At 39.9% G+C, this 16,452-nt stretch overlaps 1 protein-coding gene across 4 annotated transcripts in view; it reads right to left on the bottom strand.

Moving 5' to 3' along the window:
• Positions 1–16,452, bottom strand: part of LOC131426308 (low-density lipoprotein receptor-related protein 2) — a 115,834-nt gene that overhangs the window by 5,181 nt on the left and 94,201 nt on the right. For all 4 annotated transcript variants that reach the window (XM_058588938.1, XM_058588940.1, XM_058588941.1 and 1 more), the window contains exons 9-12: positions 16,020–16,426; positions 9,266–10,770; positions 8,890–9,202; positions 7,045–8,813 (exon numbers count right to left, since the gene is read on the bottom strand). In XM_058588938.1, coding sequence (XP_058444921.1) covers positions 7,045–8,813; positions 8,890–9,202; positions 9,266–10,770; positions 16,020–16,426 — 3,994 coding nt within the window. The remainder of the gene's footprint in view (positions 1–7,044; positions 8,814–8,889; positions 9,203–9,265; positions 10,771–16,019; positions 16,427–16,452) is intronic.

Here is a 16,452-nt window from a genome sequence, read left to right as displayed (position 1 = left end):
TCTTTCGAAAAAAATTTATTTTCCGGGATGACCAAAATTAAAAAAATGGCGGTTTCGAAAATCTTAAATTTATTTAAGTCTCAGAGTAGAATTTTTTTCTACAATTTTATTTTTTAGATGACACTAGATCTCGGCGTTTTATTCAATCCTAAGTCATTTAGCATCAACATTTTTTCTAGATTTCGGAAATCTCAAATTCCGACTTTTTTCAAAAATAGTTTTTTTTTTATGACACTGAATCTTAATATTTCATGCAATTCTAAGGCACCAAAAGAAAATTTTCGCTTTCAGAAATATCAATTCCCAGAGTCGATTTTTCTCAAAAAATTATTTTTGGAGATAACACCAGATCTGGACATTTGATGCAATTCTAAGATATTTCGGATAAAAAAATGTCCTAAATGTCAGAAATCTCAAAAAGTCCGAGTCGATCTCTTTCAAACAATTTTTTTATTCAACATAACACCAAATCTTGACGTTTCATGCAATTCAAAAATACCTTATGATAAAAAAAGAACCGGAATTTTCATTTTAAAATTCCCGCGCTTGTCCAATCGGTAAACTTTTATTCTCTCAACGTTGGCAACACTTTTATATACATTCTGTCAAATTTTGACGCATATCGTACGATTAGTTTTTGTTTGGCGTCTATACAAAGAAGTTGAAAAATTTTCGTGTGGCGATTTTTATAATGGATGAAAATTTAGAACAACGTGCGTGCATCAAATTTTGTGTTACAAATGGATTTAAGTGTTCCGAAACGTTGAAAATGTTAAAAAAGGCCTTTGGTGAATCGTGTCTAGGAAAAACACAGGCATACGAGTGGTATAAACGCTTCAAAGATGAGATCCCTGGCCGCCCAACAACATCTGTTACTGAAGAAAACATTGAATCGGCGAAGCAAATCGTCGAGAGAATAAAAGTTTACCGATTGGACAAGCGCGGGAATTTTAAAATGAAAATTCCGGTTCTTTTTTGATCATAAGGTATTAGCATAATTTTTGTTTTTTTTTCGATTTCGGATATCTATTTTTTTTCAGTTTCATGCAATTCTAAGACATTTGGCATCAAAAAATATTTCGATTTCGGAAATCTCTAATTTTTTCCAAGTCACAGAATCGATTTTTTCCGAGATAACACATTCGGCATTAATTTTTTTTTATTTTTGGAATCTCAACAGTCCCAGAGTCGATCTTTCGGAGAAAAAATTTTCGAGATGGCAAAAAAATTTTCAAAAAAATATATGGCGATTTCGGAAACCTTAAATTTATTTAGTAGTCCCGGAGTAGATTTCAAAAACTTTTTTGTTCGAGATGACACTAGATGTAGGCGTTTTATGTAATCCTAAGACATTTGGTGTCAAGTCCCAGAGTCGATTTTTTCATGAATAGTTTACTTTCAATTGCACAGAATCTTGATTTTTTTTGCAATTCTACGTGATGTCAGAGCTCAGCACACGAGCTAATCTATACCTGCTGTGTGTGCCTATTAAGCTCGTGTGCTGTGCTTTTCAAGCCATGAGCATGTGCTATTTGTGTAGTCCACCTAATGACAAGAGACAAGACAAGAACGGACACTGTGTGTCTAAAAATTATATTATTTCATTGAATAAAAAAAACGGACACTCAAGTCAGCACATGAGTCAGCTCTCGAGCTAGCCCCCCATTCCAGCTCATAAGCCAACACACCAGCTGAATCGCGATCTGGTTCTACGAAGCACACGACTCTCGATCTACGGCACACGAGCGTGTGCTTCAGATTTCGTGTGCGCGTTTTTGAAAAAGCACAGCACACGGGCTATATGAGAACTGGCTCGTGTGCTTGGCCATCACTGATAACACCAGATCTCGACATCTCATGCAATTCAAAGGTATTTGCGATAAAAAAATGTTCTATTTCGGAAATCTCAAGATTTTTAAAACTTTTTAATAAAAATATTCGACTTCAAAAATCTTAAATTTTCAAAAAAAAACTTTTTTTTTCGGTTTAACACCAGATCTGGACGTTTCATGCAATTCAAAAATATAACCATAAAAAAATTTTTTTTTCGATTTCGGAAATCTCAGTTTTTTTTCAGTTTCATGCATTTCTAAGACATTTGGCATCAGAAAAAATTTCGATTTCGGAAATCTCTAATTTTTTCCTAACCATAGAACCGATTTTTGTTCAATTTTTTTTTCGAAATAACACCGAATCTTAAGGTTTACTGTAATTCTAAGATATTACATTTTTTTCGATTTTTGAAATCTCAAAAGTCCCAGAGTCGATCATTCGAAAATACATTTTTTTCGAGATGACACAAAATTTAAAAAAAAAAACAAATGTCGATTTCGAAAATCTTATATTTATTCAAGTTCCAGAGTAGGTTTTTTTTCAACAAAATTGTTTTTTCGGGATGCCACTAGATCTAGGCGTTTTATGCAATTCTAAGACATTTGCCTTAAAAAAAATTTTCGTTTTCGGAAATCTAATTTTTTTAGCTTCATGCAATTCTAAGACATTGGTAACAATTTTTTTTTTGATTTCGGAAATCCCAAAATTTTTCAGTTTCAAAGTCTCTCTTCAGTTTCAAAGTTTCTCTCAAAAATTTTTCTCTTTGAGATAACACCAAATTCAATTCTAGACATTGGGCATAAATTTCGATTTTTTCGATTTTTGAAATCTCTGTCCCAGAGTCGATATTTTATTTTGTTTTGTTTTTTTTCTTCAAGGTGACACTAGATCTCGATGTTTCAAGCAATTTCATATTAAAATATTAAAAAAAAATTTCGATTCAGAAAATCCTAAATTTTTTCCCATAGTCGATTTTATTTCAACAAAATTTTTAATTGTGGTGCCAAGAAATTTCATGCAATTCTAAGATATTCGGCATCAATCTTTTTTTCGGGAGACAATTTTGCTCAATCATTTTTTTTTTCTTCAAGATGACACTAAATCTCGACGTTTCATGTAATTCTAAAAAAATTGGGATTAAAAACAAATTTTCCATTTCAGAAATCTCAAAATTGTTGTTAAAATTTTTCAAAAACAAATTTTTAATTTCGAAAATCTTGAAATTTTTAGAAGTCAAAATTTAAAAAGTTCTCGACGTTTCATGTAATTCTAATACATTTGTTAGGACCCGAATAACTCAAGTTGAAAGGTTCTTAATAAAAAAAATACATTTATCATAATTTTTATTTTTGATTTCAGAAATTCCAAAATTTGTCCAAGCCCCAGAGTCGATTGGGCTAAAAAATATTTTTTTACATAACACCAGATCTCGACTTTTCATGCAATTCTAAGATATTTGTCATCAGAAAAAAAAAATTTTTTCGATTTCGAAAATTTCATTCCTCCCTGCCTTTCTCTTTGATGATTTTTCAAGATCGAAAATTTTCAAACTTTGACCGCCGGACGACACCACTTACCCGAGCAGAGTGTGAGATCAAATAGAAAACTCATTTTGATGTTGTGATATTCGCATTTATCGATTACTTAATTTGCTGTTTTTTTGGTCGTTTTAAGTGGCAAAACATCAAAATCGAAAGCAAAAAGATATCCCGATGATAGCAAAAAGAAAACTATTTTTGCTAACAGCGAAAGCAAACTGAAATCTAAATAAGATATAGATTTTTTTCTTGTTGATAGCAAAACTAGTTTTCAATTTGCAGTTATTATCAAACAACGAAAACAAAACTGGAATGCATAATCAGTTATTGATTTGCTTTAAAAAGACCTTACTGAAAACAAACAAATTGTGAGCATAAGCTAAAAATAGATTGGGCAAAAGACCCGGGATAGTATACCTTTAGGCGATATCACTAGCAACAGTAAAAAAAGCGCTCCACAGAGGGACTGGGTTTCGAACCTAGGTGATTTGAATTCCGAGCTCTCGGCGAATGCTATGGACTGTGACGTTAAGATGTAAGTAGATGGAGAATTTTCGATCATATCTGTATACAGGTAGTTTTAGCCGATGTACACTCGTTTCGTCGCATCTGTCCCGCAGCCGTCGTGTATGGCAGTGGGGCTATTTGACAGGTATGAAAATGTGCTCTTTGTCTTTCTCGTATCCAGAAACTGTAGCATGTGAACATCATAATATCGAATTGAGTTATTTATTTGATCTCACTCTACTCGAGTATGTAATCTTTTTGAAATACGAATTTCTAGGCTCAGAAGAGCGAGCGCTTTAGAGTGAAGTCTTTTACAGCAAAGGCTTACTGGAGACGTGAATTAGGAATCTGACAATAAGCTTTTTTTCTGAGGAAAGTTGTGCGGGATGTCAAGGTCTACATTATGAAAAATGTGTTAGTTAGGAATTTATTCGTCAAGTGCTCCTACAGCGCTCGAAAGTTTCTGATAGAAAACATATTACGCTATATCTCTGAAACATGATGATTTATAACGTCGTTGATTGGAGTTACTAAAATTCTTTCATGTGGTGGCGCTAAAATGCAATAAAATATTCAAACTTTTTAGAGATGGTCCTTGGGATATTTTAAAAGGGTTGGGACAAACAGAAGGGATGGGGGGAGGGGGGGTTTGTGTGGTTTTGAAAAAATTCATATAACTTGACGAGAATCGACACGTTTTGAATATCATAGAAACATTTTGCATACCTTAGAATTGACGAGGGGTGGATGTTGCAAGTGCCTTTAAAACGGGGGGTGTAATGTTTTTAATGTTATAACTCCGAAACTACTGAACGGATTGCTATCAAATTTAGCACAGATACTTCAGAGATGGTCATAAGTGTATTTTTATGGGGAAGGAGGCCTAGCTAGGGTATTAAACAGGAGATCAAACTCAAACATGCAAAGGATAAATTGTATATATGATCGAACATAACTCCAAAACAACTCAATAGATTATTAACTTTCTTGGTACAAGTAACTCTTGCTGTTCATAGGTTCTTATAAGAGATATTTTAATGAGGTGGGGGGTGGGAGTGGTGGTGGTTGCAGTAAGTGTTTGCTAATAGGGGGAATTTGAGGCAAAATGTTTCGAGTTTTACGAAATCGATATTTCTCGACAGGCACAGATATTTATTACAAGTAAGAGATGATCGTAAGGATATTTATACGCGTGAAAAAATAACAAGTGTCTATTGAAAAAGCTCTCAGCTCAATTGTTTGTAAATATCGGAATAATTCCATAACAACTCAGTAAATTATCACCAAACTTGGCAGAGGTACTATTTGCAATTCAGAGGTGGTAATAAAACTATTTTTTCTTGTCGAGATCATTGCACAGGTGAACAAAATATTTGAGTTTATAGCAAGTGCCTCTAAAAAGAGGTTTATTGTTAAATTTATCTTATTTTTCGCCAAACGAGGGAAGCCGGAGCATATAGACTAGGAGAAAAGAGTCTGGAAAATCAATTTTCATCCCCCCCTCTCTTTTTTTGACGAGCACAGATACTTTTTACACTACTCAGAGCTGTTGCAAATTCACTAACAAAAGAGGAGTTCAATGTAAAATTCATTGAACGAGAAACGATACTTCTTGATTATTACAGATACTACCTTCACATCAAGATAGATTAAAGGGTTATTTTAAGGAAGGAGTGTAGCAAGTGCCCCAAATTTGGGAAGTATAAAGTGAATTGATCGTATTTTATGAAAAAATGATACTTCTTGACTAGTACTGCATATTTCTAGCAACTAAGTGAGGATCACAAAAATGTTCACAAGAGGCAGGGGGAATAAATATTCTTAACCAAGGGAGGTAAAATTGATCTGAATTGACGAAGAAATCATAAAATTAATGTGCATTTTTTCATGTAAATTGAGAAAACTGTCGAACCGAGTTGATGAAAATAAGTTTACGATAACATATGAATTAACTGAATCGTTATTCTATAGAACGAAAGAGTTATCTAACGTAGTTATGAACAGTCTTTCGTTATCAAATAATTATTATCACAGTCTTGAGCGATTACGTGGAAATAGGTTGTGTTTCACTACGCTCTGAGTATTTCAATGGTCAGAACAATTTCTAAAATTGTTTTTGCGGCCTTGTATTCACGAAACATTTCCGAGCAACGCCAAGTAATTCAGCTAGTATGATATAAAGAAGAGCGTATTATTCAAAGGACTTGTTAGTTGATGCTCGAAAAAACAATCACTTTGGCAATACCGATACTCGAATTCTGAACCACAGACAATACCGGTGAAAACAACAACCGAAAATAAAAGTCATTTAACATCTTTTTTTAACTAAACGCAAAAACTGTTAGAGAATCTGATATTTAACGTACCCCACCAGAAGGGAATCGTTGACGTCAAATGTATTTTTCATATCAAGTTCCTGACGAAGGTCTTTCTGTGGCTGACGATCAGCGAGATGAGAATGCCCCTTTTGGCCGGATCTGATGAAGGCCCAGTATGCCAGGAGATCGCTAAAGGAGATGAACTAGCTTCAGATAGACGTGGCACCAATGATCGTCAACCTATCCAATATCCTCAAGATATGTGGTGCTACAACAATAATCTCGCAAGTAAAAATATAGAGGAGTATTGGTGTAAAAGCTGCAAAAGTGTTGACAAAAATCTTTTCCTTGATCACGGTTATGGTTCCGGACGACTGGCACAGGAAGCATTTTTGTAAAACGCAACATAGAAATAAAGGAATAATTGTTCCATTAAAATTTATTTTTGCATTTTTGCATCGCCTAATGGAATTAGTCCTATTTTGATGCAGTTATTAAGTTGTTGCTTTTCAATAATCATTTTTGGAGTTTCCCAAAATTTTTGCCTCCCAAGTTTTTTTCCAAAGGTAACAGCAAAATGATAACATAAAGTGATATCAAATGAAAAATTGATGAGATGAGATCAAATTAAGATTCCAATGTGATGTTGCTATCATAATAAGATTTCGATTTGCTCTCGTTTTGATGTTTGACTTTGCTCGGGTACCCATATCGGATTTAGCCCAAATTTTGCATATGGACTTCCCTTTAGGGTGCTTAAACTTTTGAGCACCCACGCTTCACGAAATTAGAGATGACCCCTAAATATTGACACAACCTTTGAGACGGTCAGCGATCGAAAAACTTACCCTTCAAACCGGAAAGATTGGCGAGGCTTCTCTGCACGACAAACTGCACTCCCCGGCCGAACTTATCCTGCCGCAACAGTTCACCGGTGTCCCGGGTAATCCAGTACAGATACGATTCGAAAACATCCAACGAAACCGGATGTTTGAGCATTTCACCTTTGAGGATAGCTTTACGCATCGACCCGTCCGGCCGCATGACCTCGATGGTGTTCAGTTTGGTGTCCACCCAGTATACCATGTGATCCTGGGAGTAATCGATGGTTAGCCCAGCCGGATGTCGAATGGCTTCGGTTATCAACGGTCGGCGCTTCGAACCGTCCATCCAGGAAACCTCGATCTTCGGAGCTGAACCAGCATCCGCCCAGAACATACGGCCAAGCTGTGGATCGACCGCAATCGACGTTGGAATCTCCAGTCCAGCATTGGCCAAAGCCCGACGATATCGTCCGTCGGTTTTCGCCACCATAATTCTACCACGAGGTTTGGAACCTGTCCGGTCCGTTTCCGCCCAGTACAGATTGTCAGCGACCCAATCAACTGCCAACGCCGTAGTTTTCGAGTTTCCTTTCATGTTCAAATCCTGTGCGAAACCGATCTTGGCTTCGCCGTTCAACGCATTCACCATGTAGCTTCGCTTGATCGTTTTATCATAACTATCTGCCCAGAAGATCATCTGCGAGGCCGGATTGTAGTCCAGGGCTTCAATTCTCTTTTCTCCGAAAATAACATCAAACTGATCGTTCATCTGCAGATCGTAGGCTCGTATCTCCGAACCACTACTAAATACCACCAAAGTATCGTCCTTCAGTGCCTTACAGTCACCAGATACCGCGTCCACAAGTCGGAAACCATCCCGACACGAGCAAGCGTACGTTCCATTCATGTTGGTACACATCTGCGAGCATCTATGCGTGCCCGTGGCACACTCATCAATATCCAAGCAGTGTTTTTTATTCTCCGCATCAATAATGAACCCAGGATAGCACGCACAAATGTACCCTCCATCGGTTAAATTCATACAGTGATGTTCACAACCTCCCTTGGTCAATGCCGAACACGTGCTCGTATGATGACATCCCAGCTCATCGGAATTGTCGCCGCAATCATCCGCGTAATCGCAAATCTGCGTCCGATCGATACATTTCTTGTTCGCACACTGATACTGCGTGTAGAGATCGCACGGTTTCACTCTAGCAGCGCAAAGTGTCATATTGTTTTCATCCGAACCGTCACCGCAGTTATCAACGCCATCGCAAGTCTGGTACCGGGCAACGCACCGATGGTTCGCACACTGGAACCTCCGCAGCGTATCGCAAGTGAAGTTCGTACAAACCGAAGAAGCTTCATCCGAATTATCCCCACAATCGTCCGTACCGTCGCAAAGATCCGACGGCGAAACGCACAGATTGTTCGTACACTGGAACCGAGACTCCGGGCAGTACCGTCCGCCCGGGTACCGCGGTGGACAGCCAATCTCATCCGACATATCGCGACAGTCACGATCACCATCACACCGGAAGTACGAAGCAATACAGTGGCCCGAGGTACACTGGAACGTTCCATTCTTACACTGGAATCCTTCACAGTTGAACTCGTCGCTGTTGTCACCGCAGTCATCTTCGTGATCGCACCGCCACCGGCTCGAAATACATTTACCATTTCCGCAGCGGAACTCCGACTCCGAACACTCTCGGAATCTACCTTTGCAGTGTGCTTCCGTTTCGTCACTACCGTCACCGCAGTCGTCGGCAAAGTCGCACATCCACTGTCTGGAAGGTAGAACGAATTCCCCCCCGAAGGGTCGGTTAATTTAGCTTACGGAACAAAATCGGAATCGGTACTTACTTTGGAATACACCGGTTATTGTTGCACTTGTAGTCCGTCTCGGCATTGCACTTGGGACAGTTCTCCGGCAGTTCGTCACTATTATCCCGGCAGTCGTCCTTACCGTCGCAGAACAACCATTTCGGAATGCACCGATAGTTGGACTGTCCCGGACAGCGAGACCATCCGGTCGTGCAATTCCTCTGACGGCACATGTAAGCCGGTTCATCCGAATCGTCACCGCAGTCGTTATCGAAATCACACATCCACAGCTTCGGTATGCAGCGACCATTCTTGCAGCTGAATTCCGTCTCCGGATCACACGCCCGTTTATCTAAAAGATACCAGTAAATTAAAGAACTGAAGAATTGACACTACGGATCATCATTGAACTTACGACAAATCTCCGGATCCTCGTCACTACCGTCCTTACAGTCCGCATCGCCGTCACACTTCCAGCTGTCCAGAATACATCGACCGCTGGCTCGACACTTGAAGTCCGACACCGGACAGGGTAGATCACAATTCTGCTCATCGCTGCCATCCCCGCAGTCGTCCGTTCCGTCGCAGATCGTCGTCGACGGAGTGCAGTTACCGTTGCCACACTGGAACGTTCCGGCCCGGCAGTGTCTAGCCGGACAGGATTCCGGCTCATCCGATCGATCCTTGCAATCCGGTTCCCCATCACATTTCCAGAACCATGGAATACACTTCTCGTCGGTTCCACCGCACCGATGTTGTCCGGTCGTACAGTTCGCAATGCAAGTCTTCATATCCCGAGCCAGATAGAACTGATTCGGACAGGCACATTTGTAACTCGGGGCTCCCTCCTCGATGTAACCTTCCACGTTCAGATAGGTCGACTCCAGTGGCGGTGCCAGCAGACACAGATGGGTACAGCCACCGTTGGTCGTTCCGCATGGATTGCCGTAGGGTATCTGTCGCAAGGGGTGGCTTATGTGGACATCGTACGGCCGATGCGTAGTGTTTCTGATAATGGTAAAGTTCTGACCAGTGAATTTATTCGCCCGAATGATCGCCTTCATATTCCAATCGGTCCAGTACAGCATGTCGTCGAAGATCGATAAGGCAAAGATGTGCGGAACCTTGTTACCGGACAGAACCACGTGTCGGTGTCGTCCCTCTAGATCGGCGAACGCAATATAGTCCAAGTGAGCATCGGCCCAGTAGATGCGATCGGTGAAATAATCGATCGTCAGTGCGTTCGGCCAAGCGATATCGTCTTCCCAGGTGAGAATTCGAGTGAAATTCGATCCATCCATACCCATTTTAGCAATGTACGACTGCAGATGCCACGAAGTGAAGTACAGATAACCAATTCCCGGATGGACAACGATCGCTCGCGGATCAACAACTCCACTCTTTAACGTTTTCCGCTTCGTACCGTCAAGTTCCGCTACATCCAGGTTCTTCGAATGTCGATCGAGCCAGTACAGCTTACGGCCTACCCAATCAATGGCGATACCTTCCAGGCCGTGCGAGTCATGCTTGACCACCGGTATCTTCTCAATCTTCAGGTCATTCCGGACCGAAGAAAACTTCGATTTGAAGATCGTCTTTGCCGTCACATCGCAGAAGTACATCTCCTGGGCCTGGTAATCGAAATCGATCGCGACCACATTCATCAGATCCTGATGGATCAGGTTGTACTGGTGACCGTCGATGGACATGTTCCGCACATAGTACTTGTTGCTGAAGATCAACCACGGTTCGATCGCGTCCTTGCGTTTGCACGTGTGCTCATCGTTCTGCCGCTCGTAGTACCGCTCGTCGCACTTACAGTAGAAGCCTCCCGGTGTATTGGAACAGTGCTGCGAGCAGACACCGGGCGTTTCGATACACTCGTCTATGTCGGCACAGGCTTTGCCATCCTCTAGCAGTCTGCAAAAAAAGGATGGAAAGTGGTTGAGGTGTCAACTTGTGTTCATGATCAATCCTTTTCAATTTGTAACGTTAGGAAGAAGGTTTTGAAAGGCTCTATGGTTAACAGTTCTGGTCCTCCTGACGAATTGGAAGATCGTTGGAACTCGGATTTATAACAGATCGGCTGAAAAGTTCGTATCGTTTCTATGAGAGGGCACCACTAGAATTAAATCCATACCATTTTCAGTTAGTACCAACCTTCAAAAGATACGTGTATAAATTTGACAGCTGTCTGATTATTAGTTTGTGAGATATTGCATTTTGAGTGAAGCTACTTTTGTTATTGTGAAAAAAATGGAAAAAAAGGAATTTCGTGTGTTGATGAAACACTACTTTTTGATGAAAAAAAGTGCCGCCGATACCAAAAAATGGCTTGATGAGTGTTATCCAGACTGCACCGGGCGAAGCAACAATTCGTAAGTGGTTTGCAAAATTTCGTACTGGTCATATGAGCACCGAAGACGATGAACGCAGTGGACGTCCAAAAGAGGCTGTTACCGATGAAAACGTGAAAAAAATCCACAAAATGATTTTCAATGACCGTAAAGTGAAGTTGATCGAGATAGCTGACACCCTAAAGATATCAAAGGAACGTGTTGGACATATTATTCACGAATATTTGGATATGAGAAAGCTTTGTGCAAAATGGGTGCCGCGTGAACTCACAATCGATCAAAAACAACAACGAATTGATGATTCTGAGCAGTGTTTGGAGCTGTTATATCGAAATAAAACCGATTTTTTTCGTCGATATATAACAATGGACGAAACATGGCTCCATCACTTCACTCCGGGGTCCAATCGACAGTCAGCTGAGTGGACTGCCTGTGATGAACCTAACCCAAGGCGTGGAAACTCTAAATCGGCCGGTAAGGTTATGGCGTCTGTATTTTGGGATTCGCATGGTATAATTTTCATCGACTACCTTGAAAAGGGAAAAACCATCAACAGTGACTAGCGTTATTAGAGCGTTTGAAGGACGAAATTTCAAAAAACGGCCTCATTTGAAGAAGAAAAAAGTTTTGTTTCATCAAGACAATGCACCGTGTCACAAGTCGATGAAAACCATGCTGAAATTGAACGAATTGGGCTTCGAATTGCTCCCTCATCCACCGTATTCTCCAGATTTGGCCCCCAGTGACTTTTTCCTGTTCTCAGACCTCAAGAGAATGCTCGCTGGTAAAAAATTTAGAAGCAATGAAGAGGTAATCGCTGAAATTGGTGCCTATTTTGAGGCAAAGGACAAATCGTACTACAAAAATGGTATCGAAAAGTTGGAAGATCGCTATAATCGCTGTATCGCCTCTGATGGCAATTATGTTGAATAATAAAAACGAATTTTGGCAAAAAAATGTGTGTTTCTATTAAACGATACGAACTTTTCAGCCGAACTGTTATGAAGCATTAAATGACACGGTTAATCAATGATCCCTTGAATGTCGTAACAGTACCTATGAAAGCATCGAAAGCAGATCCGTTTCGCAGATAAAATCTAAAGGACTCGGGACAACACACAGAACCAAAACTACTGATCTAAAGAAAGTGGACAATACAGTTCCTCTTGCCAAAAAGGCTCGTGTAATTTGGTGACAGGTCCATACCCAGGGTTTCGTTTTGGGAGGGGTCCATGGATAAAAAATTAAACATCTAATTGATGATTCTTTCTGTAACTAGTGCTAGGTGTTCCCTTAGTCTTTTTGTTACTGGCTGTACCTATTTTAACAAACTGATATTCAAATGAAGCTTATTATAATCTCCTATAATCCTATTTATTCGAGATCGAGCTCCCGAAACCGGAAATACAGGGGGATAAGTATTGAAAATTTCCCGATCTTACATAGGTTTCGAGGAGTTGGAGATTTCGGTAGGTGTGAGGTCCAAGATTTGCTCTAAGGTAGTGATTTGACCATGGTATTAAATGGTTAAAACGTGCAACAAATTGAATGAAAATTAGAACAATCTCGCCGACTACACCATTCCTGTCAAATCGAAAGTCGAATCTCAATTATCACCAATTTAGCTCACAGAAAATCGGCCATGACGAAAAGACTCCATGAGCCAGTCTTTATGAATACAACATAAGTTTCGAAATTCGAATCACACATCTTCACATGAAAAATAAATCAAAATTCACTTCTACTAAGCAAAGAATCGCATTCGCAAAGACTTTATTTATTATATTTTCTATTATAAAGAGAAAAAGTTAATTTTCGAAAAATTTTGACGGGAGCAAACATTTTTCACATTCGACGCGCACGCCTACTGTGATTGTTTTTTGTATGTGTACGAAATTTAACGATTGTTTGGCAAAGTGAACACCTACTAGCAATTCACCTACAGAGACGCATCGAGCTGCCTAGCAACCACTTACGGGCCCTTGCGTTTGAGCTTGCATACAATGGTAATTATTGCATGTAAAATTGTATGCAACGGAAATTTTAAGCGAATTTTCACTTGTATGTTTTACACAACTTTTTTAAAACAAGTTTGTACTATTTTAAATATTTTAATTTCAAACGATGATGTTCACTATTAATACAGTAATAACGAACTTCCAAAGGGACTGTTTCAGCCGCCGCTTCGGAGAAAATCCGTTCTCCAAATTGATCTACCCAGAACGTGAATTTTCTTTTTCTAAAATCATGCGGCAATCTATTTTATTGGTCAGTAAATCGAAAACAATGAGAGTATTCTTTCTGTTCTCTGACGTGCAATAATGAATCCAGGTTTTATCGACTGACACCAAAAGTTGAACCGAATCTGCATCAGCATAGCCGAACATGCTTCAGGAGTGTGCTCGAGTTCTTTTCATTTGTTGAATCTTGATTAAACAATGATATGTTCGCTCAGTACTCATCCTTGTGGTATCTGTTGTTAAAACCCTAGATTCAAAATACGGAAGCTAAGCACCTCACGAATACCAATTCGAAAGAAATGTTCATCTTTTCAAGCGATCCGGTCGTGAATCCAGTTTTCCACATCTTCATCACTAGTGAAGTGCTGGTCAACAAACGCGTAAGACATTGACAAAAACAAATGATAGTCGAACGGAGTCATGTCTGGGGCGTATGGCGGATGAAGCCAAAGATTCCATCTGAGTTCAAACATGATATTTTTTACCTCTTTCACTGGGTGTGCGAGAACTTTGTCTAGCTTGCTTTTTGAGTAATGCCAGATTGATGTCGATGGTTGCCCAGGAAAGACCCAAGATTCTCAAAATAAATCCGTTTCTCACCTCCTGTCACAATCCGGTGCGGACAACCTTTCATTTCATGCCAAGTGAGCAAATTTTCTCCACCTTCTGGCCTTTTTCCATGACGCGTAGACGATCAGAAACAATAGGATACTATCCCTAACCAACCGCATCAAAAAATTTGCGGAATGAGGCATTCCTGCATAGATTTAATGCGTCTGCTGCCCAAATTTTGGTTAATTTTCCGCATTGAGTGCGACACCACTTCTCAATCCTATTACTATTACATCTGGTGTACCACAAGGAAGTCACCTTGGACCTCTCATTTTTCTAATTTACATTAGTGACGTCAAGCTTTCTTTAAAGTACTAGAAGCTCTCATACGCAGACGACTTCGAGTTATTTTGGAACGTCTGCAGTCAGAATAACTATTCAACTATTCGTTTCTTGGTGTTGAACAAAGACAACTCCAAAACTGAAAAACAAATGACGCTCATCAAAACGATGCGGAAAAACCACATTCAGCATATTTTTCGTTGCGCTCGGTTTACGGATAGTTCATCCTGGAAATTAATTTTCCGGAGATTGGTTTGTTCTGACACAGATGTTTTCCAGGTAGAAGATCTGCTCGTTGTTGGAATGCATTCTTAGAAATGGTACACAATCATTTAATATATCAAGGTGCTTCTGTTCTAGCATAATAGTAATAACTTTAAGAACCGTGTTAATAGATTTGATATGGTTCCTTCGGCGATTCTTAAGCATGGTGTCAATATTTGGTATGAAGTGAGTTTTTTTTTATTAAAATAAACCACTAATTTTGAATTGGAAAAAATATTCAAATTATTGACCATTGTTTTTTTGACCTATCCGGCAACTTATGTACGCCGCGCCAATAAAAATGCCGACTTCTTCGTAGGAATTGAAGTGCTGCTCAGCCAATGGATGAAAACAAATGGTTATCGGAAGGGGTCAAGTCTAGTGAATACGGCGGGTGGCGTAGCAGCTTCCAGCCAAGTGCTTTGTCTGTATCCTGGTCCGGTTTTGATTTGTGTGTAGGAGCATTGTCGTTTCTCGATCAATTCATGGTTCAAATGAATTGAAATTTGTTATCTGTGACAGTATTATGAGTTTCACCTAGTTTTAGAGACTCGTTACATCGCACCTTTCTGGTCTCACCAAACACAACGCGTCATCTTTGTACCAAATCGATCTGGAATTCCAGATGGAAGCAACCTGGGTCCTTTGATCATCCTACTTTACTTCAATGACGACAATTTTTTGGCTGGAAGGTCCACGTGTATCGTTTGACGATGATGTTAAAATGTATCTTGAAATGCGTAAACAGCGAGGACGCTGCTGTTCTACAACGACAACTAGAGGCCTTCTCTGCTGAATGGTTTGGAATTAATCCAATGACACTGAACCCGGATAATTGCTCAATCATCACGTTTTCGAGGAGCAAACTTCTTCTTAAATTCAGTTATCGTTTCGAAGGTTCGGAAATATGTAAAATGACATGTGTGACAGATCTAGGAGTCTCCCTTGTTGAATAATTGACGTTCTAACAGCATATAAACTACATTTTAGCGAAGGCATCTCACTGCTTGGAGAAATCAACATTAGCGTTCGACAGAGAGCTCTTCGCAACATCTATCCTCGGCCTTCAACGACCATTCAACCTAGCTTCGTCCAGATTCGATTATTATTTAACGCGGAACCGAATTGATTAGAATCAACTTTTTAAATATTATTAGAAACTTTCATTAAAACAATACTGTGTCGGTCGATTTTCAAGTAACCAATAAATAAATAAATAAACAGATATGGTTACATCGATCATTCACAAACATGATGACAATAAGTGGGCTCAAGGAACCACCTTGTGGGAATATGTAAGTTTTAGGTATACTGCAGAATGGCGGATAACTCCTCACAAGTACAAAGGAAATACTCAGTTCTGAGACCCAACCTCTTCGAAACACAAACACTTCCGTTCTGAAATCATACTCACTTGTAACCCTGATTGCAATCGCAGTAGTATCCGGTCAAAGTATCCACACATTTGTGGCCACACCGATGAATCTCCACCTTGGCGCACTCGTCCACGTTGCAGTGCAGCGGTTCATCCGATTCATCCGAACAGTCCGGCACCTTATTGCACACCAGATGATAGTCGATGCACTGACCATTGTTGCAAGTAAACTTGCCATCCGCACACGTGTTATTTTCCTTGACACAACCGACCTCATCGCTGTGATCACCGCAATCATCTTCGCCATCGCACCGATACTGATTCCGTACGCACTTGAAGTTCTGACAGGTGAACTCCTGCGTCGAACAGGTCTTATACTGGCTGTTACACTTCTTGCCTTCGTCGGAACCATCCCCACAATCGTTGTCATGATCGCAAACCCATCCCTACAGGAAATAAAAAAAAAACAGAA

The sequence above is a fragment of the Malaya genurostris genome, chromosome 1, assembly GCF_030247185.1.
Source record: "Malaya genurostris strain Urasoe2022 chromosome 1, Malgen_1.1, whole genome shotgun sequence".
Classification (NCBI taxonomy): domain Eukaryota; kingdom Metazoa; phylum Arthropoda; class Insecta; order Diptera; family Culicidae; genus Malaya; species Malaya genurostris.
This window is presented reverse-complemented; position numbering and strand designations above follow the sequence as displayed.